A 27293-nucleotide genomic window follows, 5' to 3' on the forward strand; every position below is an offset into this window, starting at 1 on the left:
TCAGATTCCATTATAAAATTTTATTTTTTGAGATTTGCCCATTATTGATAAATAAGATACAAAAGCAATCAAAAATCATGAGATTTCCTAAAAATAGTTTTCCATTTGGGGCATACATCCCTCTTCGATAAAATCACCCTACCTGCTTCAAATTCCGCAGAACAGACTTTCACTGGCTACAGAGGCCCCAGTGAACTTCCTGCTCCTTCAAACCAATGAGCACAAACACCTCCCAAGAAGCAATTATACTCAACAGAGCTTTCCCCACACCAATCTGTGGTTTTATCGGAGCATCACACGGGACCTGCAGGAGGCTGGGGAAGTAGGCAGCGGTGAGCAGGTCTCTGTGCAAGGCCTAGAGGGTGGCCCGGGGAATGTCCGTGCTCCCCAGGAGGGCCTGGGAGGCTGGCCTCCCTCTTGTTCTACCTCTTCTGCCCGGATTAGCACGCGTTCTGAGCGGCAGTGTTCCCACGTGGAAACCCGTCAGGAAGGCAGTGTTTCAGTAGTAATGAAGGCACACCTTGTCCATGGACAATTTTATTCTGTGCAAAACAGGAAGAAGAAGTTGGTGACCCATGTCAACTCTGAAGAAAATTAACACAAACCTAAGCCAACCTGGAACAGGTCATCCTTTATGATGGACCCACCCAACAATTATCTCACGGAGGATGCATCAGTTTTGGATTCCTCTCCCGTGAGAGGGGGTGGCTGGCAGAAGTCAAAGTGTCCACTTGCAGAAAAGGTTTAGCAATGCTGCTTGCTTCTGCTTTTGGACTGACACTGACCCCGCAAGGCCCAGGGCTGGCTCACCTGTCAATCGGATAAGGTTTTTCACAAAGGTTGACCAGCACGTACAGATGTCTCAAAGCATACTCATACTAGAGGAAAACACCAAAAAAGACATCGTCAAACACCATCACCACCACACAAGCAACTTCTAACCTGGGAATATCCCACTGTTGTGGTTTTGGGGGTAAAGCACCTCGATCTGTGCCTCTTGAGCTTCTTCAGCTCATGGATGCCCCCCTCCACTTTTCGGTAATCTGGAGAAGATTCATGGGCTCCCTCTCCTGTGAAAAATGCAGCCCTGCCTGAGGGCTGGCGAGCCTCCCGGAGCGTTCTCGGTGCCACGCCAGGCCTCCTGACTGAAGAGTCCACATGGCCCTGCTCCCTTCTATTACCACCCCGCCCACCTGGCTTTTGGTTCTGGGAACCTCATTCTGGGAGGGACGCACTGATGAGAGATGGATGGGGAGTGGATACCAAACTGGATGGCACGCAACAGGTAAGACTGAAATAACCGGGATGTTTATCTTGAAAAACCTTCAGGAGAATCTGAGAACTCTCATGGGGAAGAAGGAGCAGACTCATTTGGTGTGATTCCAGAGCACAAAAGAGTAACACCACCAGGGCTCAGTTGGTTAAGCGTCCGACTTCGGCTCAGGTCATGATCTCACAGTTCGTGGGTTCAGGCCCCGCTGAACAGCTGTGCTGACAGCTGGGAGCCTGGAGCCTGTTTCAGATTCTATGTCTCCCTCTCTCTCTGCCCCTCCCCTGCTCACACTCTGTCTCTCTCTGTCTCTCGATAGTGAATAAACGTTTAAAAAAAAAAAATTAAGAATGGATCTTGAGAAGTAAAATTTCTACAAACTTGTAATACATTTATTTTTAGTAAAGTTAAAAAGTATTACATATAAGCAGGAAGGTGTACAAATCAAGGGCATAGCTCAGTGAAATTTGAAAAAGTGAATATATGTGTATAACCACCACAGATGGTCCATCATCCTAGGAACCCGAGAACCTCCTAGAAGGTCCTTCCCAGTCATTAATTGTACTCTTCCCCAAAGGTAAGCAGTAATTACCAACACCAAAGATTCATTTTGCCTGTTTTTGAATTTTATGTAAATGGAGTGATGCTGTATATACATTTTTGGGTCCGTGTCTTTTGCTCAGTATTGTATTTGTGAGGTTCATCCATGTGGTATGTTGCAGGAGCTTGTTCATTTTCACGGTTGTACAGTATTTCATTATACGAATATACCACATTTGTCAGTGCTGTTTTTTTTTGTTTGTTTTTTTTTTTTAATCAGTGCTACAATTGAGGGACATGTCTGTTCTAGTATTTGGCTATTTCGAATAGTGCTATTAGGAATATACTTGTACTTGACTCGTAGTACAGAAGTGTGGACACTTCTGTTCAGCATATACTCAGGAGTGGGATTGCTGGGTTATAGAGCAGGCCTAACTGCAAATCTACCATAAATGGTACCAGTTTTCCACAGACGGTGACCAATTTCCACTCCCAACAGCAATGAATGAGACTTCCATTCGCACCTCGTCATGACCGGGAGTCATCGTTTTCTGTCTTTTTCATTTTAGCCATTCTGTTAGATTTGCCTTTTTCATGTTTTGTTTTGTTTGTTTGTTTGCATTTCCCTGATGAATAATGAGGGACTGCGCCTGTTTTGTCGTGTGTGTGGCTATTTGGGTATCTTTCTTTGTGAAGTTTTTATTTAGCTCCTTTGCTCATTTCTCACCTGGCTGTGTTTGTGTCTTTCATAAAAATTCATCAGCATTAAAAATACGTATATAAAAAAAAATTTTTTAAAAAGAGTGACACCACCAGGAGACAGTGCATTTATTAAATGAGGGGGACATTTTTAATCATTTAATAGGTAAGAAAAATACTTCCTTTACAAAGGTAAATAAATGAAAAAATAAAATCGAGAGCTTCCAAGTAATGGAGAGCTACATCCGAAATGCCAAGGACTCTATCGCTGGAAGCATTCAAGCATGACCAGGTGTGCCCGTCACGGCCTGACAAAGCTTTCTACGAGGACTGAAATGTTCTACAAAATTCTCCAGTTCAGCAGCCGCTGGCCGCCTGTGGCAACTGTACAACTGAAATGTGGCCGATCCCACTGAGAAACTAAGCGTTACATCTCACTGCGGTTGAATTAATTTAATTCATTTAAGTTGAAATGTAAGTAGCCATACGAGGCTGGCAATTACTGTACCAAAGAGCACAGCTCTAAAGCAGAAGTCGGCGAACTTTTTCTGTAAAGGGCCGGATTGGAAATATTTCAGGCTTTGTGGGCTGTATGAACTACTCGATTCTGCTGCAGTGTGAATGCAGCCATAGACACGATGCCACAATCAGAGCAGGGCTGTGTTCCAATATAACCATTTATAAAAACGGGCTGCGGGTAGGATCTGGCCCGTGGGCCGGTCTGCTGCCCCCCTTCCGTAGGAGGATCCCAGCATCACGTAGCGCTGACCACAGGCAGCTTCCCACCTGACGTTCTACAATCTGCAGAAGCTTGTTACCTTGTCCTCCACGGGCCAGCACCTGACTCCAACAATAAGGCTTGGGGAGGGGTCAGAACAGACCCGAAAGGGAGAAAGCCTATGTGACCGGTGTTTGGCCGGGACAGCACAAGTGTACAGAGAAGGAATGCGCCTTCAGTCAAATATAAATGGGAGTTGAGTCATGACTGGTAAGCTCCTACCCACAAAACAACTGAGTGTGTCTGGGGCCAGGATTTATGGTCAGTGAATTTGGCTGAACTTCCTCCTCTTGTCCCCATCAAAGGCCTCTGAATGAGTCCATTGTTTCCTCAGCCTGGATGGAACCTTCTACAAGGCAATGCATCCCACGTGATTTCTAGTGGACAACCTTAATTTAGCTTTAGGGGTTGAAGACACAGGGAAAGGCTAAGTTGACCCAGGGGAGGCAGGGTGTAGCAGCCAGCGGGGGTCCGGGCTTACCGTGGGTGAGTGCCAGTTGAAGCAGTGTGTGCGGAAGTGAGACACGGCTGCCCGGTAGCAGTCGTGCGCCGTGAGCTCGGCTCTCTCAGACAGCAGCCCCTCCGCCTCAGCACCGGACCTCGCAATCAAGGAGACGATCTTTTGCACTGACTTCTCGATGACATGCCTAGCCTGTGAAGAAACACATCTTTTCAAAATGTACCTTACTTAACGCAGTCTCTCCTGGAACCCTGGATCAGGTTAGGAGCCCATTTAAAGGCTTCTCTTCGTGCAACTTCTAACCCAGGATGTCGAAAGAGATGCCAACAGAGGCATCCTACAGAAGGCAAGAGGTTGTGCACGCAAGGCTTCTGGAACAGCTAGAAGCCTTTAGAAATACCCTACCTTTCCGATGTCTTCTCGCACAACGTTAACATTTAAATCTAAATACCTGAAGAGCAGGCATGGCCCACTCTGAGAAGAGGAGGGGGACGTAGAAATTGTGTCAAAGTAGACTGTTGTCCCACAAACGGTGCAGTGTGTTCACAGGCACTTTGCCTCTTCCAGAAACCACCAGACAGATAGAGGGGCACAAAGCAGGGCATCGTTTCCTTCCCAAATGATGAATAAAAAAAAATACCTTCGCACAAAATGAGTTTATTACTGCTATTTCTAAATCAGTTAATATTTTTAAAATCTCAGTGTTCAGGGGCTCCTGGGTGGCTCAGTGGGTTGAGCATCCGACTTTGGCTCAGGTCATGATCTCATGGTCTGGGGGTTCAAGTCCCACATCAGGCTCTGTGCTGACAGCTCGGAGCCTGGAGCCTGCTTTGGATTCTGTGTCTGCCTCTCTCTCTGCCCCTCCCCTGCTCACACTCTGTCTCTCTCTCTCAAAAATAAATAAACATTAAAAAAATTTTTTTAATCTAGTGTTCAAGTAGCAAAATAAAAATGTCTTCTAAGCAACTAGGTATAAAAGGGAAACACTCACATGCCGTGACTTCTTGGCAGGATACAGGACAGAAAAAGAGGTCAAGGTCAGCTTACTAATGAACAATGAAGATGAGGACAGCCGCTGCTCACTCCTCTGTTACACAGAGCACAGACTAGTCTCCTTTCCCACATACCCCCATGTGCCAGGCGGAGTGGCCCCAGAGTGCTGTCACCTGGCTCCAACAATGCTGGATAACTGTCAGGAGGCAGAGACCAAGTTCATACATGCTGCCCGGTGAGGCTGGGAGCAGTATCCGGAGATGGTTCCTTTAACCACTACTTACGTCCAGATGCCTGTGGATCTTCTCCACGAGCTTCCTGGACTCCTGAAGATCATTGGTGCTCATCAGCTTCCTTTTCATGATGGTGAGGGGCACCTCAGGGCTTGGGGTGAGGTCAAGGTTCTTGACCGGAGGCAGGGAGATGGAAGAACTGGCTTTGTGTTTCATACCCTGAAACTGCATCACCTTCATGGAAGAGATCGACTGAGGAGAGAGGGAGAGAACCAGTCTGAGTGGGAAGAGTGGAGGTGCCACACATACCCTGGGTCCCGCCTCTCCGTGGGAGGCTCACAGTTCACACCACGTGGTTTCAGGACCACCGAACAGCCACAGTCGCAGCCGGAAAACAGAGGCTTGGCCTTCAGCAGTGAGCAACGCAACACATTTGAGCTCCTGAAATCCACCGATGATGAACTTCAAAAATACCCAGCATCTAGGGGCACCTGAGTGGCTCAGTCAGTTAAGCGTCCGACTTTGGCTCCGGTCATGATCTCATGCCTTGTGGGTTTGAGCCCCGCGTCGGGCTCTGTGCTGACAGCTCAGAGCCTAGAGCCTGCTTTGGATTCTGTGTCTCCCTCTCTGTCTCTGCCCCTCCCCCATTTTCACTCTCTCTCTCAAAAATAAACATTAAAAAAAAATAATAATAAAATAAAATAAAATAAAATAAAATAAAATAAAAATCCAGCATCCTTTGGAAGAGAATTGCTAATTATTTCATATATAGACGATCCTTACTCCACAGTCATGCAGAGCTGGGGCCAGAGTCGTTTCAACCAGTGACGACTTGGGTTGTGCTCCCCTATCCATGTTAACCTGCCTGTTCCTAGAGACCAGGAATAGGAAAGTGCGAAGCGTCCATTCAGGTTGCAGCTGAGGCCTGGGTCCACTGAGATGGACAGAGCTAAAGCCACAGAGGGTCCGGCTGACAGTCGGGGCCAAACAAGCACGATGGCCAGACTCTGTTTGCCTGCACAGGTCACTCCAGACTGGATCCCAATCAGAGGGAGAGAAATGCTACAAGTATTCTTGTTCCTAAACCAAGCAACAATACTCTAAAAAAGTTCTAAGACAAAAAAATAAATATGCAGAAACATGTAACATTTGGCAAAGATCCATCATACCTCTTCGACCAAGACCAGGAAGGGCCAGCGCCGAGGAAATCACAAAGTGAACAGGAAGCCAGGGACAAGGAGCTGTGGCTGGGTGCCCTCTCCCCCGTGAACCCCCCACACGGCCAGGGCGGTGCCACGTCTGACCCTGCCTCGTCCAAGTCACCTCCCCCCTTGCCTTCTCTCTGCTCCCCGCTCCGGAACCCCCACTCAGAAGCCCGGCCAGGCCCGTGGCATCCTGAAGGCCTGTCTCGTGGCCTCCAGGCCCCAGTCCACTCTCTGTGCGGGACGAGCTGAAGGCAGCTGGCCTGACCAGCTCACAAGTTTTTCTAGAAGGCCCATGCTTGGATCAGAGGAACGGGTCTCAGCTGGCGAGCACTCAGATGGCGGCAGGCCGCTTGGGGAGTGGTGTCTGGTCACATGGAGAGGTACACAGACCCCCTCCTCCTCTGCGCATCCCAAGGGCTGCCCCCCCCCCCACGCCTGCCCGTGGTGGCACGTAAGGCCCAAGCCTTCAGCAGACAGCTGCTGTGACCTCTGTCTAGGCAGCCCTGATCATCTTACCCATTTAACCACCTAGGTCCCTTCTGGGCAGTGGCGGGGAGGGGGAGGGGGGAGCGGAAGTCCCTAAGTTCTAGCCAAAGGGTGAAAGTAACAGGTGCAACATGCAGGATGTGGGGTCCTAGGAGGCAGAAGCTTTCAATCCAGGGACCTCTTAGTGTGTGCCAGCCCTGTTCAGTGCTTTGGGTGCACGACCTTCTTTAATTGTACACTGAGGCTCTGACCAAGGAGGAAAGGGAGATTCAGTGAAGCTAAGGAGCTCACCCTGAATCTCACAACTCTGCGAGTTTGAGCCTGGTAAGGTCCGACTCCAGAGCCCGGGCCCGGGGCCCAGGATGCAGTTGGCTCTGAGAGGCAGGGACATCGCCACCTTGGCCATTTCTCCCCTGGGTCCCCATCTCTCTTCGCCAAGAGATCGACGTTCCAGGCGAGTCAGCCTGAGGCTCGGGAATCCACGGGGGCCAGGCTGCCCTTCTCACCTTGTTTCCATACTGCATGACGTGGCTGGTGTTGGTGTGGGATTTCACCAGCTGGTACTGCTTGTGGAGGGTCTCTTTGGTCAAGTCCTCCTGCAAAGATGCAAACGTTGAAGTCCTCTGACAAGTCAGAGCTGACGGCTCAGCCTCAGCTGGACGGCCGGACCCTCGGGACTCACCACATCCGAGTCCTCCATCCAGTTGACGCTGTACCAGTCCCCCAGGTACGTGGACCTCTTCTCATCATAGTAACAGGCATAGGACGACTCGGTGGGGTTGGCAGCCGTGGTCGCGTAAACTAGTAGGAGTTAAAGACATCTTTTGATTATGTTCTCCTCTCTGCCGTGGCTCCCACCCGATGCGTGAGCCTCTTCCTCCCGCCCGGTGTGATCAGAGCTCGTCACCTGCCAACAGCACGGGCAGGACAGAGAGACACGGCCGTACCCAGCCCTGCTCACTTGTTTACAGCAACTGCCTAAGATGAAATGGGGAAGACAGAGAAGCTGGCTGACGGACGCAGCCGGCGGTAATAAGCACCCACGTGCTTGTTAGGATGTTAAGCGATTCTAGAATAATCTGAACCATTTCAATAGCTCTGGAAACTTGAACATGTACCTAATTTCATTTCTGGAGAAAGCTAACATTTACCAAACAAACGAACACTTTGAATATACACAATAGCTACCGTTTACTACCCAGCTGCTATGGGCTCAAAATCGTGCTGGGCAAGTGGTATCACTTAAAATGCAACTCTCCCAACAGACAGCATCTTCATCCCCATTTCACAGACGGGGGTAACTGAGGGCCAAAGAGGGTAAGTCAACTGCCCAAGATCAGATGGCCGGCAAGCAGTGCATCACAAAGGGACCGAAGCTGGTCCAAAGGCTATGTGATCTTGGACTTAAGTAGCTTTACTAGAACCTGGAAGAGCACCATGAAGCTCACATCACATTCTTTATTTATTCTTTATTCCTGCCCACAGTAAACCCCTCACCCCCGCTTCTGTGCACCAGGCTGCCCTAAGCCCCTGCTCATACACATCGCCAGGTTCTTCACGTCAGCAGAATCAATGACCAACTGCGCCACTGAGCAACCTGCCCACCCAGCCTGGCTCAGAGGCCAGCACGACCACCACGTACCATTGATGTCGGAGGGCAGGTGGCGCATCATGGACCCAGACTCACAGGCTTCGATGTAGAACACCATCTGTGAGGTGAAAGAGACACATGACCTCACACCCTGGCCAGGCACGGACCTCTCACAAATGTGGGCTCTGCTCACATTCCTGTCCCATCCTTAAGGGTCTTTTAACTCTTGCTTCTGGGAGAGATCTCTGCCGTGAGAGGCTGCTGCTGGAGGCTACAGAACCTGCTGTCATACAAACCGGAAGGACTCAAACCTATTCATCGCTAACAGACAAAAATGATCCATTAGATGAAATGGTGCAGAGCAAATGGTGCCATAGATAATGCTAAGGAAAACTGTTCCACCGTCCAGTTCAGGGAGACGGTGCGGCAGGCCCTTTCCACATTTCTATCACGTGCACGCTTGAGCTGGTCAGTTTCTATAAAGGGTGCTACAAGGGCGAGCGACGGCCAACGTGAAAATAAGACGATGGCGTTTTCCTCCCCGGCTGCTCCCAGTTGAGGTCGCTGCTAGAACAGTGGTCTTCAAAGTGGTCCCTGGACCATCAGTATCCATGTCAATTCAGAAAGGCAAGTTCTCAAGCCTCTCCCCAGGCCTCCAAGTCAGACTCTGGAGGTGGGGTCCACACTTTGTTTTAACAAGAGCTCCAGTGATCCTGATCTAACAGCTAAAGCCCTAGAATTACAACAGTTTAATCCCGGGAAACCAGCGGTCAAGACCGATCCCAAGGAGACTCCCCAGATAACAGCCATTTGGGGCTGGGGCAGTCACAGTATACGGCAGGTTCTGTGTCTACTGCCTTCCTCGTACTCCTCCCCGCAGGCTGCCCCAAGCGCTGACGTTACCTTTTGGTACATTTTGTGTTTGTACATGTACTGGATGGTCTTATTCAGATCCTTTACGTGAAGCTGAAACGTAAGAATACGGACATTCAGACCAACATCTCCAGAGAACCCCCCTAAAAAAGTCCTAATGATGCTTTGTAAATTGTTATTTACCGGTCCTTAGAAAGAATCACGGTGAACAGCACTATCCCAAAGTGGCATCTCATGTGTTTTATTCAAATATTTAAAAAGGGGAAGAGAGGGGCGCCTGGGTGGCTCAGTCGGTTAAGCATCCGACTTCAGCTCAGGTCATGATCTCACACTTCGTGGGTTCGAGCCCTGCGTCGGGCTGTGCTGACAGCTCGGAGCCTGGAGCCTGCTTCGGATTCTGTCTCCCTCTGTCTCTGCCCCTCCCCCGCTAATGCTGTCTCTCTGTCTCTCTCAAAAATAAATAAATATTAAAAGAAAAAAAATAAAAAGGGGACAAGAATGTGCTCTCTCTCCCATCACTTTGTCTGAAGCGTTCAGAGACCGTGTTCTATTACCGCCTCTACTGCAATGCACCCAGGTCTGGAGACCTTTTACTAAGGCTCAGATACGAAGACAAATGTAGGCAAAACTTGCCAGACAGATTTCAAGCCGCTACGCATGTCCCCCACACTCACCTGCCACACACAGAAACCAACCCTGGCAGGACATGAGAAACACACATCCCAGGTTTCATGTCAATGCCAAGGTTTTGTTTGCTAGTCTCCTACTTTGTATTTATAATTTTAAGGAAAACTCACGTCGTCATTAGGAAACACCAGTATTCCAGTAGCTCCATGATCGGTGAAGTAAACGAACACATGATCCCGGGGGCCGCTGCCGAGAGAGCGGGACACACAAGGTCAAAATTTCCACTATTTCACTTTGACTTCTCTGAAAAGTTGCTCCATCAAAAAAGTAAGAAGATACTCCAGGACTACGGTCTACTGTTGGGTGGTGCCCTCTGCTCCTGCTGAGGGTGATCCTGAACCACAAGGCACATCCCAGAGCCTCAGAGCTGTGAGTTACAGTCCGGGAGGAGACATCTGCCGGGTGGCTTGGCTTATGGATCAGGTATGATTCAAACAGTGAGGTCCTTGGGGCGCCTGGCGGCTCAGTCAGTTGAGCATCTGACTTTGGCTCAAGTCATGATCTCAAGGTTTGTGGGTTCAAGCCCCACGTCAGGCTCTGTGCTGACAGCTCAGAGCCTGGAGCCTGCTTAGGATTCTGTGTCTCCCTCTTTCTCTGTGCCTTTCCCGCTCATACTCAGTGTGTGTGTGTGTGTCTCTCTCAAAAATGAATAAATATTGAAAAAAAAATTTTTTTTTTCAAACATTGAAGTCCTTTGGCAATCGGGCCTCATGCCAGCGGCCATACTCTCCAACCAGATTGCCCTAAGATGAGGGAAGGAGGTCAGCACACACAGCTGAACACAGTCCTTCAGCTCAGACTTCTTCCCTTCCAGGCCCCTCAGCCTGCACACAGTCTGCCCACTGTGTGCCCGACCCACCTGCCCATCCTTGTGCCCACTGTTCCCTTCTGGCATGAAAGGAACAGCACCATTTGCCAAGGATCTGAGAGAGTCTGAGGGCATGTTACTGAAGTCCCTGACATCACTTAAAGTGCTACATCAAGAGATGCTAACAAGCCATCGGTCACGGTCACCCAGGGCCGGCAGCAAGCAGTGGGGTGGTTTTCCCCAGGACGAAGGTGAGAGCTGTGTATACGCATGTACGCCTCTCCCCCACTGGGCTGACCTCGAACACAGCACAGAACTGGAAGGCCAGACCCTACAACCTGAACAGCTGCAGGGCTTCCCGCCTGTCTCAGTGTTTTGTGCTGGCAGTGAAAAATACCAGCCCTAGGATCGTGGACAACAAAAAGCAGTCACTTCAAGTGACAGAGAACATTTCATTAATGATAATGAAGGACCCTGGCTCCTAGGGTTAATTCAGTAGAGAAATACACTCCCCAGTGAAGCCATCACTTCCGTGCGGCCTGTCGTAAGTCAGGACAAAGCTCCCGCTCTGTTACTTCTCATGAGTAAACAGGACGGGAGCAAAGAACAACACCTATTTGGGGGCCAAGTCATTAGGAAAGTGTGGGAGCCTTTATAAAACAGACATTACCTCTTCAAGACCTTTCCAGATCCTTTGCCCTTCACTGCTTCTTCATCACCTCTTAACACAGCAAGGAAATTTTCTGGGGTCACATCCTACAAAGAATTTGGAAGTCAAAATCAGACATAGGTGTCATTCTCAATCAGAGCATTTGCTGAGTCTGTAGCAGACCTGAGCCAGTGGTCCACAGATCTCTGAGGCTCAAGGTTTAAGAGCAAACACTTTGGAACCAAGGTAGACCCAAAGCAAGGCCAGTGTTTCTGGGGCCTGTGCATGACCTCTTCTCAAATATCATCTTGCCTTTGGCTGATGGCAACTCAGCAAGCCCGCCTTTCCTTCCTAAACATCCCAGAGTCCATGTGCGGAAACCCAAAGATGCTGGTAGGTAGGGACACACAGCCAGGGAAGAGCAAAGCACCTCAGAGGCACAGCAGAAAGGGAGGAGAAGCACCAGCACTGGGCCTCCCTTTGCATCCAGCTTGCTGCCTAGGAGGTCAAATCCCAAGGACACTTGATGTCCTTAAAGATTTTATAATGCTGATGCCTGATCGTTTAAAAAAGCAATACAGGGGCACCTGGGTGGCTCAGTCGGTTAAGCATCTGCCTCCTGATTTCAGCTCAGGTCACGATCATGGGATCAAGCCCCAAGTCGGGCTCTGTGCTGAGTGTGGAGCCTGCTCAAGATTCTTTCTCTCTCCCTCTGCCCCCCTCTCCTGTACATGCTCTCTCTAAAATAAAAGATAAAAATAAAAATAAAGAATACAGAAAAGTACAAAGGGGGAAAAAAAAATCACCAAAAATCCTACCCCCTACCACTAAGATTCCAGGTATTTGTTTATCACACTATATAAAAACAATTTCATAAAAATGAGACCATCTATGTTACAAGCATGATGTGTTCAATTCAACTGTGCTGGAATTTAAAAAAAAAATTGAAAGAATTGCTGAATTTCAGATAGATGCTCCTTTATTACCAGGAATATTAGTTCCTAAGAGATCCCTCTACAATCCGGAAAACCATGCGGTGGCAGTCATTATGGTATCTTCAAAAATGTGTCAATTGATAAAGCCTCAATCAATTGGGAGGGACAGAATTCAATCGGGAGTGATATAATTCATAAGTGATACACAATTACAATGAAAAACTATCTCAGCAAAATCCAGTCATGCTTTCTTTGCACCAGGGCTGGTGCTGAGAAAATCCATTTTCAGAAAAGAGCACAGCTCTATAATCAGATTAGCAGCAAGGATCTCTGCTAAGATCTCAAGAAAATCAGGTATTGTTGAAGGAAATCCATTATCAGGCTTAAAGTAGAAGACTAGATGGGGCACCTCGGTGGCTCAGTTGGTTAAACGCCTGATTCTTGATTTCGGCTCAGGTCACGATCTCAAGGTTTGTAAGTTCAAACCCCACATCAGGCTCTGTGCTGACAGCGTGGAGTCTGCTTTGCGATTCTCTCTCTCTCTCCCTCTCTCTCGGCCCCTCCCCCACTCACGCACGCACGCTCTCTTTCTCTCTCAAAATAAATAACTTACCAAAAAAAAGACTAGAAACTAAAGATCAGTAGACTACAACTTACTTCTAGCTTTTTTCCTTTTCTTTCCTCAGCTTTCTTTCAAAACTCTCAGAAATTACTCAAGTGCAAATCTTAATACCAACACGAAGCACCGCCCAGAAATCAGTGTCGTGAGGTTCTGATCCCGGAAATGCGAGAACGAGGGGCATACTGTCACTGAAATGAACACAAGCCCTGCTGGCTCCAACCTCGCACCGCTCACCTCGCCAGTGTAGTCCTTCAGGACCCCTGCGTACACGTCCGAGCCATTGGGTCTGTTGATCACGATTCCTGGCGTGGGGTTGCTGAAGAAAACAAAGAAACCGAGGGACACATTTGAAGCACGTGGTGTGATATGGCTCTGAAATCTGTCTTCAAAATTATGCCCCCGTTACGCACAAAAACAGTGAGTGACCACGTTTGTCAGAGACATTTCTCATCACCCGCACAGCCGCCCGCCAACGTGCTAGTGACTTTAGAGCCTGGGGATCTCAGGCAGCCCACAGTTCTCCGGTTCTTGGTGGGAGCAGTGAAGGGCTGTCCTGAAAATGACAGGTGTGGCTGGCCTCCTGCGGGAACCGTACAGCCTTCTGGGGGCAAGACCCGAGCGAGAGATGTCTCAGAGCAAAACTCTTTACAGAAACAGATGGGACGGAAGACAAGACTTTAATACAAGAGCTCAGGCGAGAAAGCTCAGAATGGATTCTGTGCTGTCGTGTGATCAGCCGTCCTTGGCCACAGCAGGGAAAACAAGGAGTGGGGGAGACTAGCACCAGTGCAGTTTAGTAGCCATAATGCTGCTCCTGATCTCAAGACGGCAGATAAGCAGGCATGAGACGACTATTTGTAAAGCTGAATTCAACAAACAATAAAAGCAAATTAGCACGGAAAGAAGGGCAGTAGGATCCAGCCTACAAATAAGAGTCTCCTGCGCACAGGGCCACCGAGGCAACCCCTCTGTGCTGCCTGCCCCTGCTCGGAGGTCGGGAATGAGCACTGCAGAGCCCAATGGTGAGTTCTCCAAGCTGAGAAGGAACCTACACTTTTTTTTTTTAATTCTTTTCTTGATGTTTTATTTGAGAGAGAAAGAGAGAGAGAGAGAAAAGTGCAAGCGGGGGAGGGGCAGAGAGAGAGGGAGACACAGAATCCAAAGCAGGCTCCGGACTCCAAGCTGTCAGCACAGCGCCCGACATGGGGCTCGAACCCACAAACTGTGAGATCATGACCTGGGCTGAAGTCAGATGCTTAATCGACAGAGCCACCCAGGTGTCCCAAGAAGGAACTTACACTTTAAACTCTCCCAAAGCCACCAGCCCCAAACACCCTTCAGCAGCTCCTATGCCAACTGACACTGCCGGGGTGCCCCCCCACCCACAGTTGTGTTCAAAGCTCTACATGAAGCAGCCCTGTGGGATTCCATCTGCCAGTCTGTGCACGTTCTAACGTTTATATTCTAATATTAATTCTAAAGATTCCTTTGAGCGGGTATGCATTTTTTAAAAAAAATATCCCGAATTCATCACCAAGTTCAAAAACACTCCCTACTTACTCTTCAGAGTTGGCAATGTCATCATACATCATCACAATGATCTGTTCATCAGGAATCCCGTTTCTGTGAACAATCTGGTAGGCGTGGCATGCATCCGCCTGGGAGAAAGGATTTTGTCAAGTTTTAGATTCTGCCCAGAAGGAGGTCAATTTTGGAGTTCTAAGGAGCAACACGGTTCTTTCTCATGGAACACATGTTATAAATCACTCCTTATTGTTCGAGTATTTAACTTATTTTAGGGGAGCCTGGGTAGCTCAGTCGGTTAAGTATCTGACTCTTGGTTTTGGTTCAGGCCAGGATCTTATGGTTCATGAGTTAGAGCCCCAGGTCAGGCTCTGCGCTGACAGTACAGAGCCTGCTTGGGGTTCTCTCCCTCTCTCTCTGCCCCTTCCCTGCTCGCACACTCTGTCTCTTTCAAAAAATAAATAAAATCAAAAAAATTAAAAATCAATTATTTTAAACCATATACATTAGTCTTTTTTCAATTCAATTTTTAATTTTTTGAAATGTTTTCATTTATTTTTGAGAGAGACAGAGCGTGAGCAGGGGAGGGGCAAGAGAGAGAGGGAGACACAGAATCTGAAGCAGGCTCCAGGCTCCCAGCTGTCAGCACAGAGCCCACTGTGGGACTTGAACCCACAAACCATGAGATCATGACCTGAGCTGAAGTCGGATGCTTAACCGATTGAGCCACCCAGGCACCCCTTAACTCAATTTTTAAAACTCCCCACCTCCAACATTAAAAAAAAAAAACTTTTTTTTAAGGGAGGTGACACCTGGGTGGCTCAATCCATTAAGCGTCCAACTTCGGCTCAGGTCATGATCTTGCGGTCTGTGGGTTCAAGCCCTGCATTGGGCTCTGTGCTCACAGCTCAGAGCCTGGAGCCTGCCTCAGATTCTGTGATCCCTCTCTTTCTGCCCCTCCCCTGCCCGTGCTCTGTCTCTGTCTCTCTCCCAAAAATAAATAAACATTAAAAAAAATTTTTCTTTAACTCCCTACCTCACACCCATTATCCAAACTCTCATTCACCTGGTAGCTGGCATATATGTGGGTTACACACACACACACGCACAGCACCACCACTATGGATAACAAGGGCCTTAAAAAGTCTTGAAGAATTTACTTTCATTTTTCCACACCACATAAAAGTCTCCCAAAAGCAAAGAATTAGGTCTGAAAAACAGAATGATGAACCACAGATTAAAAACTTAGTTTTGGATCAGACAGGATTCTTCCAATTCAAGTAATTTTGGCTGCCATCGTCGCTGTTCAGGGAATTGAAAACTCAGAAGGTCAGCTCAGGTATTGAAAGGAGGAAATGTACTCTTTAGTTAAAAAAAAAAAAAAAAAATAGCAAGAGTGACAACATTAGGGCTTAAAGAAAAACTCTGTTAACGTGATTCCTTGTCCATAAAAGGGTGAAGACATTCTTTGCTTCCTTTTTCAGATGACACGTGGTCCACTCCGGAACCTGGGAATCATTTGAGGTCAGTGAGGAAAAACTTCTCTCACTTTCTGCTCCTGTGTGTCTTTCACGAACAAATAGACACACATGAAGAGCATAGTGAGCCCAGCTCTCTGCCCCTCTGAGGAAGGGAGCTCTAGGAACTGGACCTTCAGTACACATCACATTCTACACAGTATGTAGCACGGCAATAAAGCTTATCGAGCATTAAAACCCGGCGGTGTAGATGCCTCACAACAAATGGACTTCACAGCTAGCGATGGGTGTTAAATACACAGTTCTGAATGTGGGGCGAGTGAGTCCAGGGTCTGGCACTCCGGAGCTGTTGCATGAATGGGTGACTGAATCAATACATAACAAAAGCTCATACATTTACTGACTTTCTAGTACGTGTCAGGCACCGTGCTGAGACTTTCTAGGTGCCACCTCATGTGACTCTCATAGCAATGCTACGTGACTAAGGTAATGATCCCTACTTTATAGGAGAGGAATCTGGAGCTTAAGGAGGTAAGGTGACCTACTCAAGTCACCCAGCTCATAGCGAGATATCCCAGGCACTCTGCCTCCAGAACTTGACGGTGCTTCATGCAGGGACAACAGAGAAATCAGAAAAATTAGAGAAGCCCAGAGAGGGGGAGGAGCTGAAAATCTGAACAGGTTGTTTTAAGATAGTTACTAAGATAAGTATTTTATACATATACAAATTGCTAAAATGTTTAAATCCCCGTTTCTGTGGAACAAGGAAGACCTTCAATACTAACAGTCGTAGGAAAGAAAATAGCCCCCACAGATGTCCACCTCCTAATCCCCAGAACTGGTGACCATGTTGCACTACCTAAGAAAGGGGAATTAAAACAGACGGATTTAAGATGGCTCATCAGCTGACCTTAAAATAGGGAGGTTATCCTGAATTATTCCAGCGGGCCCAGTGTGGTCACAGGGGTCCTTGTGTGTAGAAGAAGGAGGCAGTGAATCAGTGTTGCAGGGATACAATGTCAGAAAAGACTCAATTGCGCCATTGCTGGCTTTGAACATGGAGGAAGGGGCCATGAGCCAAAGAATGAGGACAGCCCGTAAAAGCTGGAAAAGGTAAGAACATGGCACCTCCTTCAGAGTCACCAGAGAGGAACACAGACCTTTTGACATCTTGATTTAATGTAGTAAGACCCCCCGTTCAAGTTTCTCACCTCCAGAACTGTAACATAATAAATGTGCATTGTTTTAAGCCACTAAGCTCGTAGTGATTTGTTATAGCAACATTAGAAAACTAATCCACTGATGGTGGAAGTTTAGTGTGATTGGCATTCTACTTCGGAGAATATCTTGCCATTACCCAATCAACCTGAAGCACATTCCCTCCAACCCAGGGATTCTGCTCCTAGCGAGACCCTAAAAAAACTCTAACCTGTGCAGTAGAGGATTATTTATAGCAAAAGAAAAAAAAAAGGAAGAAAGAAAGAAAGGGAAAAAGAAATAACCCAAAGGACCATCAGTAGCTGGAAAAAATAAACTGTCATATGCTCATATAATGGAATACCATAAAGCTCCGATGGATGGATGGATGGATGGATGGATGGGTGGATGGAAGGAAGGAATACAACCCATGTTTCAAACAGATGAATCTCAGGAACATAATGCAAACAAGAATAAGTCACACAAAAATGCATTCACTATGATTACAGTTATATAAAGGCCAAAATAGGCGAAAGTAAACATTTTGTTGTTTATCGTTAAATACACATATGGTAAAACCAGAAAGCAAAGTGAAGGAATGATTGACAAAAAATTCAGGAGCTTGCCATCAGGCAGGAAGGGAGGGGGACTGAATCAGACAGGGCATAGGGTCTTAGTAATGTTTTTTGTTTTTTGGTTTTTTTAGTCTGATACAGGTATTCATTATTATTATTATTATTATTATTATTATTATTATTCTTTAAATTGCACACACAGGTCATATAGATAGTTCTTTGCTTTCCTTTTCATTAAAAAAAAATCAAACCAATATTATGTCAGATTTAACTTATTCTTATGATGAAAGTGAAAGTGACCAGGTATACCCACCCACTCCCCTTGGTGACAACCATCCTATTATTTATTCCTTTTGTCAGAAGCCACGTTCATTAAAAAAAAATAAAAATAAAAACACTTAAGAATAACTCTAACAAAAGTGTCAGGCTGGTACACTGAAAATCTGAAAATGTTGAGGGAAATTAAAGAAGATCAAAATAAACAGAGAAACACCTCATGTTCATGGATGAGAAGACTTAGTTAATTCTATTTAAAAAATGTTTTTAAATGACCAGCAGGCTTTTTTGCAGAAGTGAACAAGATGATCCTAAAATTTATAGGAAATTGCAAAAACCCAAGAACAGCCAAAACAATTTTGAAAAAGTTGAAGGACTTTTACTTCCTTTCGCATACTATATGTATTATGTACTGTATTCCTACAAGAAAGTAAGCTACAGAAAAGAAAATGTTACTGAGCAAATCATAAGGAAGAGAAAATGCCTGTATAGTACTGTATCATATTTATTGAAAAAGATCTGCATATAAATGGATCTGTGCATTTGTTCCAAGGATCAAATGTACATCAGGGACAGAACAGTCTTTTCAACAAATGGTGCTGGGACCATATGGAAATCCACACAAGAAGATGAACTTGGGCCTTCATTTCACACCACTCACAAAAATTAACTCAAAATGGGTCATAGGCTTAAATGTAAGGGCTACAACAATAAGACTTTTGGAAGATAACTTAGGACAAAATCTTCAGGACCTTGAGTTAAAACTGCAAAGATGTTGTAGATATGACACCTAAAGTAAGGTCCATAAGCCAAAAAAATTAATACGCTAGACATCGGCAAAATTAAATACTTGAATGCTTCAAAAGACACCATTAAGAAAATGAAAAGATAAGCAACAGGGTAAAAGAAAATATATACAAAACAGGTATCTGATAGAGAATTTGCATCTAGAATATGCAAAGAACATTGATAAGACAATCAACCCAATCAAAAGTGGATAAAGGATTTGAATTAACATTTCACCTAAGATACACAAATGGCTAAAATGCACATAAAAAGATGCTCAATATCATTAATTATTAGGGAAATGTAAATTGAAAGCACAAGACACCAATTCACAGCTAAACAGACAATAACAAGTGTTGGTGAGGATGTGGGAACCAGGAACCTCCTCCATTCACTGCTTGTGGGAATGTAAAATGGTGCCGCCATTTTGGAAAGTGATTCAACAGTTTCTCAAAGGTTGAACTTAAAGTTACCACATGACCGAGCAATTCTTTCTGCCCAAGAGAAACAAAAACATTTATCCAGCCAAGATTTACAGACCAATGTTCTTAGCAACACTGCACATAATAGGCAAAAAATGGGAACAACTCAAATGTCCACCAACTGGTAAGACGACAGATAAAACGTGGTCTATACATACTATTTAATATTCCTTGCCAATAAAAAGGAACAAAGTACTCACATGCTACAACACAGATACATCTCAAAAACATTATGTTCACAGAAACAGAAGACTACATGTCAAATGGCTCCACTGATATGAAACGTCCAGAAATGGCAAATTTATAGAGACAGAAGGTATATTTTCAGTGATTGCCTGAGGCTGGGGGCTGGGGCTGCAAATGGGCTGGAGGGAATGTAACTGGGTAGATGGAAATGTTCTAAAACTGATTTATGGTGATGTGTGCACAACTTGGTAAATTTACTGTAAAAAAATCATTGAATTATATACTTGAAATGGGTGAATCACATGTGATATGTACAACATGCCTCAATAAAGCCACGTATTTTAGAAAGGGCAGGTTCAGCGTGTCCTGTTTTGACACCTCTCCTACACGATTTGGACTCCTCACCACCACCTTGGCAGGCACATGCTTTCATCCCTATTTTGCAAATGGGGACAGACTCAGCACAGACTCGGCAATTCAAACACAGGTCTCCTGACCCCGACCATGCCTTGTGCCCTTCTTCCACAAGAAGCAGTCCCACAGTCAGGTCATGGGTCTCTCCGAGGTCCAGAGGTACTTGGTTGCCTCTAACTTTGTTAACCTAAAGGGGCTCCTTGTTAGACTCAGTATTGACTGCTGCTCAAAACAAGTAAGAGTAGGGTTAAACCAAGTCAAATACTTGAGAAATGGTGCTAAAAGCCACTTGAATTACTTCCTTTGCACTATCTGGCCCATATGTTATTTTCCCCTGAAAACCAGAAAAGTCTACAAAGCAGTATGTGAGGACGGTATTGAGCAAGAGTCTCTAAAGAAGGCAAGGCCCTCTGGGCTACTGAGCAGACACTGCCATGACTCAGCTTGGTTCACAGCTTGTGTTAGGAGTTCTGACGACAGGCCTGTAAAGCATCCCGTGATTCCCTGATGCAAGCCACTGTCCGACAATGCCTGCCTGTGATGCTGCCACCTCAGGCCAGCTGTGAGCCAAATGAGAACCACCGCTTTAGAACAAAGGTTAAACTCAATTGGCACATTCCGGTCATGGTCAGTGTAAAGGGGTCCACTTGCGAGCCAGGTAAGGATCTGAGAGAGGCGCCTCCTGGTCTGCTCATTGCCGGATGTATGCATATTATCACTTCCTGGTACATACTGTGTGCTGCCTGGGTGAGGCAGTCCCTGGGTCAGGGACTCTGCAGAGTTGCCTCACTGAGCCCACCACCAACTCGAACTTTCCAGAGGAGAATCAGAGGTTTAAAATGAGATGGCAGGGGAGTGGGTGGTAAAGTTGAAAAAAAAAAAGAAAAGAAAAGAAAATAGAGACAGAGAGCAGTGGTTGCATGGGGCTGGGATGGGAGCAGGGACTGACAGCAAACCGGCATGAGGGAACTTTCTAGAATAATGAAAGTATCCTAAAAATGGACTGTGGCCATGCTCGCAGGGCTGTATAAATTTGCTGAAACTCACAGAAAGTATACAATTATAACAGATGAACTGTAGGACATGTAAAGGTATGCCTCCATAGAGCTGTTTTAAAAAGTGGTGATTGCACCCATTTTTTAAAATCTATAAAATCAAGTGCTCCTGCATGGTTCAGTCAGTTAAGCATCCAACTGATTTCGGCTCAGGTCATGATCTTATGGCTCGTGGGTTTGAGCCCTGTGTCGGGCTCTGTGCTGACAGTGTGGAGCTTGCTCTCTCTCTCAAAAGTAATAAAAACATTTTTTAAAATCTATAAAATGAAAACTGGTGGTTTTTTTTTTTAACTTTTTAATGTTTATTTATTTTTGAGAGCCAGAGCATGAGCAGGGGAAGGGCAGAGAGAGGAGACACAGAATCTGAAGCAGGCTCCAATCTCTGAGCTGTCAGCACCGAGCCCAATGTGGGGCTCGAACTCACAAACCGCAAAATCATGATCTGAGCCGAAGTCGATGCTTAACCAACTGGGCTACCCAGGTGCCCCTAAAGGTGGTCTTTTAGAAACGTGATGACTCTGTCACTTGGCCCTCTATCACACGTCTTTCTCCCAGTTCCAACAAGAAGAGTGAGTTCTAGGCTTCTCCTTCTCCCTCTCTGCCTCAACTGAAACCCGCCTATCTGCCTCCCAGCTCCTGGGACAGATGCTCTTAAAGCTTCCAGGAGGAGGTGGCGGCCCCCTTTCTCTCCGCCGCCACCCAAATCCAGACCAGACCAGCAGAGTGGGGGGGCGTCTGCCAACACATGGCAAACCTTGGAGCCCCACTGCCAGCAATGGCCTCAAACCCTCCCAACCCCCATCCTTTGAGTGACACCTGGTCACATGTGCCTCTCAATTCCTGTCACCCCCAAAGTCCCCAAGGGGCTGTGAATTTCGCCAGCAATCTATTTCAACAGCCGCCCCCACAGTTCCACCTGAGGTCTTCCTCCTCCACATGCTCAGACCTGTCCTGAAAGAAACCCTCCTCCAACCCCAGTTCCTCCTGTAGTGGCCCATTCCATTCCCCTTGACAAGCCTGTCCCCGAGTGCTGTTTGCACTTCCGGACCTCTCCCTCTCTCCTCCGCCCGGACACTGCAGGCACTTGCCCTGGCGAGGCCTTACCTCCCCCCTCTCCCCCACAACCGGCTGAGGGCACCAGATGCAGACCTTCCACCCACCTCGCCTCAGACCAACCCCCTCGAGGCCATCCAGTAATCCCACCCCAAAATGGAAACCAGAGAAACCCAGTTTGTCAAGATAAAATATGATTTAAATAACCATCATCACGCACACAGCAAAGCACTCAGCAGTTATTTAAATTGTGCCTGGTGTCCCCGTCCTTCCGCAACAAAAGGAATTTGCGGGAACAAGCGCTGTGTCAATCCAAGAAGGTAAACCTCCATCAAAACATAGGTTGAAAAGTCTGTGTGGGTTCTAGGAGGAAAGTTCTTTCAAATGCTCTTTTAATGATTAGTCTCCAAAGCCAAGAAGGCCAATGTTGGCAGCGGCTGAGGACAGAACCAGGCCAGTAGTGCTAAGTGCTGAGTTCAGCGATGACTCAGCGCTCGCGTTTCCTCCGCTCGGCATCTGTCCTCTTTACTCAAGGATGAGTGTTTTTCACTCTTTCTTTTGGGAAGCGAGTGCTTCCCTTCATTCTGTTTCGATATTATTTTACCAGGGGAAACTAGCACCCTTCAACAACAACAACAACAAAAAGCAGAAAGGGTTTTCTCAGAGGAAAGGGTCATTGGAACCCTATACTTAATAATGTTTAACCAATAATATTCTTTCTAAGTGGGTTGTACAAAAACCAGCGTGGCAAGGGGTGCTTGGGTGGCTCCGTCGGTTTTAAACATCTGACTCTTGATTTTGATTCAGGTTATGATCTCATGGTTCAGGAGTTCAAGGCCCTCATCAGGCTCCATAGCATGCAGCCTGCTTGGGATTCCCTCTGATTTCCCTCTCCCTCTGTCTCTGTCTTTCTCTATCTCAAAATTAAATAAGTAACATTTAAGGGGCGCCTGGGTGGCTCAGTCGGTTAAGTGTCTGACTTCGGCTCTGGTCATGATCTCAAGGTGCATGAGTTCGAGCCTGGGATTCTCTCTCCCCCTCTCTCTCTCTGTTCCTTCCCCACATGTGTGCGTGCTCTCTCTCTCTCAAAATAAATAAACTAAAAAAAAAAAAAAAAAAAAGGCTGACTGATGAATCAGCCTGTTCACCATCGGTGACCTGTATTTAACACCGTATCTTTCTCCTGCCTGGGAGAGGGAGGAGAAAATTGAGAGATGGATCAGGCATGTACTCAGGTTGCTCCTCCGTAAATGGGTCAGGTCTGTGGTTAAGTACTAAGATGTTAAAAGGGATCATCTTGCCATGACAACAACGTTTCAGTCAAGCCAAATTTCTTGTTCGGCAAACACACAAAAACATTCACGAAACAGGTCATTCAATAATCATCACGTTCCGGAGCTGGTAGGGAGGTCTTCTAAACCAATGCCCTGCCTAACAGATACGAAAACAGACAGCCCTGGAGGGTAACGCGCGAGCAGCGCTGCCCAGGCCGTGGGTGCACAGACTCCAGGCCTGCGCTGTCCTGTACAGCAACTCCTGGGGCAACCGAACACTTCAAGTACGGCCCGTCCAAACTGCATAGATCGTGAATGTAAATGCATACCAGATTTTGATGATATAGCGTAAAAAAAAAAAAAAAAGGTAAAATATCTCATCATTAACTTTTTATATTGATTACAGTGAAATGATAGTTTGCATATATTGGGATAAATAAGATGTAGCAAAGTTACTTTCATCTGTTTCTTTTTATTTCTCAAAAATGTGGTTGGGGCACTCGGGTGGCTCAGTCGGTTAAGCATCTGACTTCGGCTCAGGTCATGATCTCACGGTTCGTGAGTTCGAGCCCCACATCGGCTCTCTGCTGTCTGTGTAGGGCCCGTGTCCAAGCCTCTGTCCCCCTGTCTCTCTAGCCCTCCAGCATGCACATGCTCTCTCTCTCTCTCAAAAATAAACGTTAAAAAAAAAAATGTGGCTACTAGAAATTTTACCACAACACATGTGGCCCTCCTACTAGACAGCGCTGTTCAGAGCTAGGCAGCCCAGGTTTGATCCAGGCTCAACCACCTGCCATCAGTGCCTCACTGGGTAGAGGACTGAGTTTCTATGCCTCAGTCCTCTCATTCACAAAGAGGAAACAAGAACTGGGCCTACTATGCATTGCTCCACGACGACGGGGTGAGATGAGTTCACTTGTGGAAGCTCTCTTAGACGAGAAGCCAGCACACCCTGCATCCTGTTTCTGAGAATTGACAGATTAACTGATGGTTTAAGCAACAACTTTACCGAACTCTAATTCACATAAAAGTCAGCTTTATAAAGTATACAACCCATGGTGAGCCACAGTCGGTTAAGCATCTGACTTGGGCTCAGGTCATGATCTCCTGGTTCACCGGTTCAAGCCCCGCTGTTGGGCTCTGTGCTCACAGTTCAGAGCCTGGAGCCTGCTTCGGATTCTGTGTCTCCCTCTCTCTCTGCCCCTCCCCTGATCATGTTCTCTCTCTCCCTCTTAAAAATAAATAAACATTAAAAAAAACAAAACAAAACAAAATATACAACCCAGTGGTATCCAGGATATTCACAAAGTTGTATAACCAGCACCCTCTCGAATTCCAGAACATTCTTATTACCCCAGAGTCACTCCCCATTCCCCCCTCCACCCAGACCTTGGCAACCACCAGTCAACCTTCCATCTCTACAGATTTCCCTATGCTGGCCTTTCATATCAGTGGGATCCTATGTGGTCCTTTGTGACTGGCTTCTTTCACTCAGCATGTTTTTACGGTTCATCCACGCTGAAGCCTGCTTCAGTACTTCATTCCTTTTTGTGGCCAAATAATACCCCTTGTATGGACGTACCACATTTGTTTATCCACTCGTCAGCTGATGGACATTTGGACTGTTCCCACTTTTTCACCAGCATGAACAATACTGCCATGAACATTCATGTACAAGCATCTGTGTGGACATATGTGTTCGTTTCTCTGGATGCACACCTAGGAATGGAAGTGCTGTGTCATGTGGCGACTCGATGTCCCACCTTTTGGGGAACTGCCAGTGATCCAAAATGGCTGCACCATTTTACGAGCCCCCCATTTCTCCACATCCTTGGCCAACACACACCCTTTAGCCAGCCTTTGGGAGTGTGAATGACTTTTTAAAAAGTCTGTTCTACTGACAATGTGCAGGATTGTTTACAGAATGCCAGGGTCATAAAGAAAAGCATTAGTCATGGTCTTACCTGGTGCCTATAATTATACCAGCCATTTGAACCTGCGACAATCACCACCCAGTGCTTGCCCCCGTCCTCGGGATCATCCATGGGAACAGCACCGATTCCCAGGACCACGCTGAGCAACACAGCTCCTTCCCAAATCATTCTGTGCCTCAGAGTTCAACGGCAGGAACCTGGGGAGAAAAAAGCAGAGAGTCAAGCAAAAAAGGAATGACAAAAACAGAATACTGTTGGCCCCTGAGGAAATATCACAGCAAACGGGTCAAAAAGATAAGACCAGTTAGTCATCAGATAGAACAGGCTAAGGACAAAAATGATGACTGAGCAGAATTTTATCTTTAGCTCTGTGGCCCCTTTCCCTAAGGGCAAAAAGGTCTATTCATATCTCCCTCACTACAGGTTGAAGTTATGGGTATAAACCAAAGAATACTGTGAAAACTCTTTAAAAAGTTTTTGTCATGGGCGCCTGGGTGGCTCAGTCGGTTAGGCATTTGACTTCAGCTCAGGTCATGATCTCGCGGTTCATGAGTTCGAGCCCCGTGTCGGGCTCTGTGCTGACAGCTCAGAGCCTGGAGCCTGCTTCGGATTCTGTGTCTCCCTCTCTCTCTGCTCTTCCCCTGCTCTCGCTCTGTCTCTCTCTCTCTCTCTCAAAAATAAATAAACATTAAAAAAACTTAAAAAGTTTTTATCACAACTTGGAATACAGCAGATAAAACTCACCACCACCACCAAACTCACTGTATTAGAAGAATGTCTACCACACTGTATGAAATGTTTGCAAGGAAAGAATACATATGTAATGTGTGCGTAGAAAAATGTGGAGGGCAGACATAGAAATTTAACAGTAGATAGTGATTGGCGGGAGGTAGAATTCAGGATGATTTCCTCCTAGCTCTCTTTTTACTACAATTAACAGATATTATTATGCAATAAAGTTCGTAAAAATTCAAACACTGAGGTGCAATTTATAAGTTTGAGTTACCTGGATAAGCTATAGTCAAACATTGGCAGCTCAGCTCAATGCCTTTGTACAATATTTACAACCATACACGAATTCAGTAAAGCAGGCAGAGCAAATATTTTATTCCTTGTTATAGGAAAGGGGAGATTAAAGCAAGAGAAGTGACTTGTCCAATATCCAGTCAGCCAGCTCTGGCCAGAGACCAGAACCCACGCCTTCTGAATTCCTGGTTCAGGCTTTCTGCCACACAGTTCTACATTGAGACTTTATTCTTTTTTTTTTTTTTTAATTTTTAACGTTTATTTATTATTGAGAGACAGAGATAGAGCATGAGCATGAGAGGAGCAGAGAGCAGGGGAGACACAGAATCTGAAGCAGGCTCCAGACTCTGAGCTGCCAGCACAGAGCCCAATGCGGGGCTCGAACTCACGAACTGTGAGATCATGACCTGAGCTGAAGTCGGATACTTAACCAACTGAGCCACCCAGGTGCCCTGAGACTTTATTCTTAATGAAGTACATGCCCAATTTTATACTGCACGGCCAAAACTTAAAGTTTTAACGCATAAGAGGCAGTACCCAGGCCGAGTCCCGGCCACTTTGCCTTACTCAGATCAGACACTGCCCTGTGTCCTGAATGTTATTCTAAAATAACAGCCTTCCTGTGACAGATACCAGGCCTGTCACACTGAGAGAAGAGGAAAACCAGTCTCCGAGATGTAGGGATTCGGCAGAACAGTCTGCAAAGCTGACCTCTAACACTTATGCCATTTGTCAAATAGGGCTGACTCACCCATTCACTTACTCATTCATTCATTCACCCAGTTGGCCAGAGTCTCCTGGACACCCACTCTGGCAAAAAACATGCTGGATGCTCTGAACGCAGCAGGACAGGACAAAGCCTCTATCCTTGGTGAGCATGCTGCCGGCTAAGGGATGAACCACCTAAAAGCCTAAGAAACCATCCATAGTATTCTGTACCTAACACTGTTAAAACTCAAAAATGGATTGAGTAGTGGATTTCCCCCCCGAAAGTGAGGAAACAGGAAGCCCTGAATCCAATAAAAGTTTAAAAACCTAACAGTGTCTTAGTCCAGTGCTTCTCCAACCTGACCGTGACCCACATCCTCTGGAGATCTTGTTAGGATGCAAATTCTGATTCAGGAGGCCTGGGCTGGACCTGAGTCTCTGCATTTCTAACGAGCTACAGGTGACGTCTAGGACTATATTTTGATGCAACAGCGTT

General features: G+C 46.5%; 1 protein-coding gene across 2 annotated transcripts; it reads right to left on the reverse strand.

Moving 5' to 3' along the window:
* On the reverse strand, positions 1-25290 carry LGMN (legumain). 2 transcript variants are annotated; one of them, XM_015078913.3, is made up of 13 exons: positions 25094-25289; positions 14390-14487; positions 13064-13145; positions 11294-11379; positions 9926-10001; positions 9159-9221; positions 8307-8373; positions 7347-7465; positions 7171-7260; positions 5025-5225; positions 3769-3939; positions 811-878; positions 1-542 (listed from the first exon to the last, which is right to left on the reverse strand). In XM_015078913.3, exons 1-13 carry the CDS (start codon positions 25229-25231, stop codon positions 500-502), a joined length of 1302 nt encoding a protein of 433 aa, XP_014934399.1. In that variant the 5' UTR covers positions 25232-25289; the 3' UTR covers positions 1-499. The 2 variants fall into 2 exon arrangements, with proteins under 2 accessions (XP_014934399.1, XP_053080835.1); XM_053224860.1 differs by lacking the exons at positions 811-878; positions 3769-3939 and having other exon boundaries at positions 25094-25290.
* Positions 25291-27293: the final 2003 nt, after the last annotated feature.

Source organism: Acinonyx jubatus, chromosome B3, assembly GCF_027475565.1.
Source record: "Acinonyx jubatus isolate Ajub_Pintada_27869175 chromosome B3, VMU_Ajub_asm_v1.0, whole genome shotgun sequence".
Lineage (NCBI taxonomy): Eukaryota > Metazoa > Chordata > Mammalia > Carnivora > Felidae > Acinonyx > Acinonyx jubatus.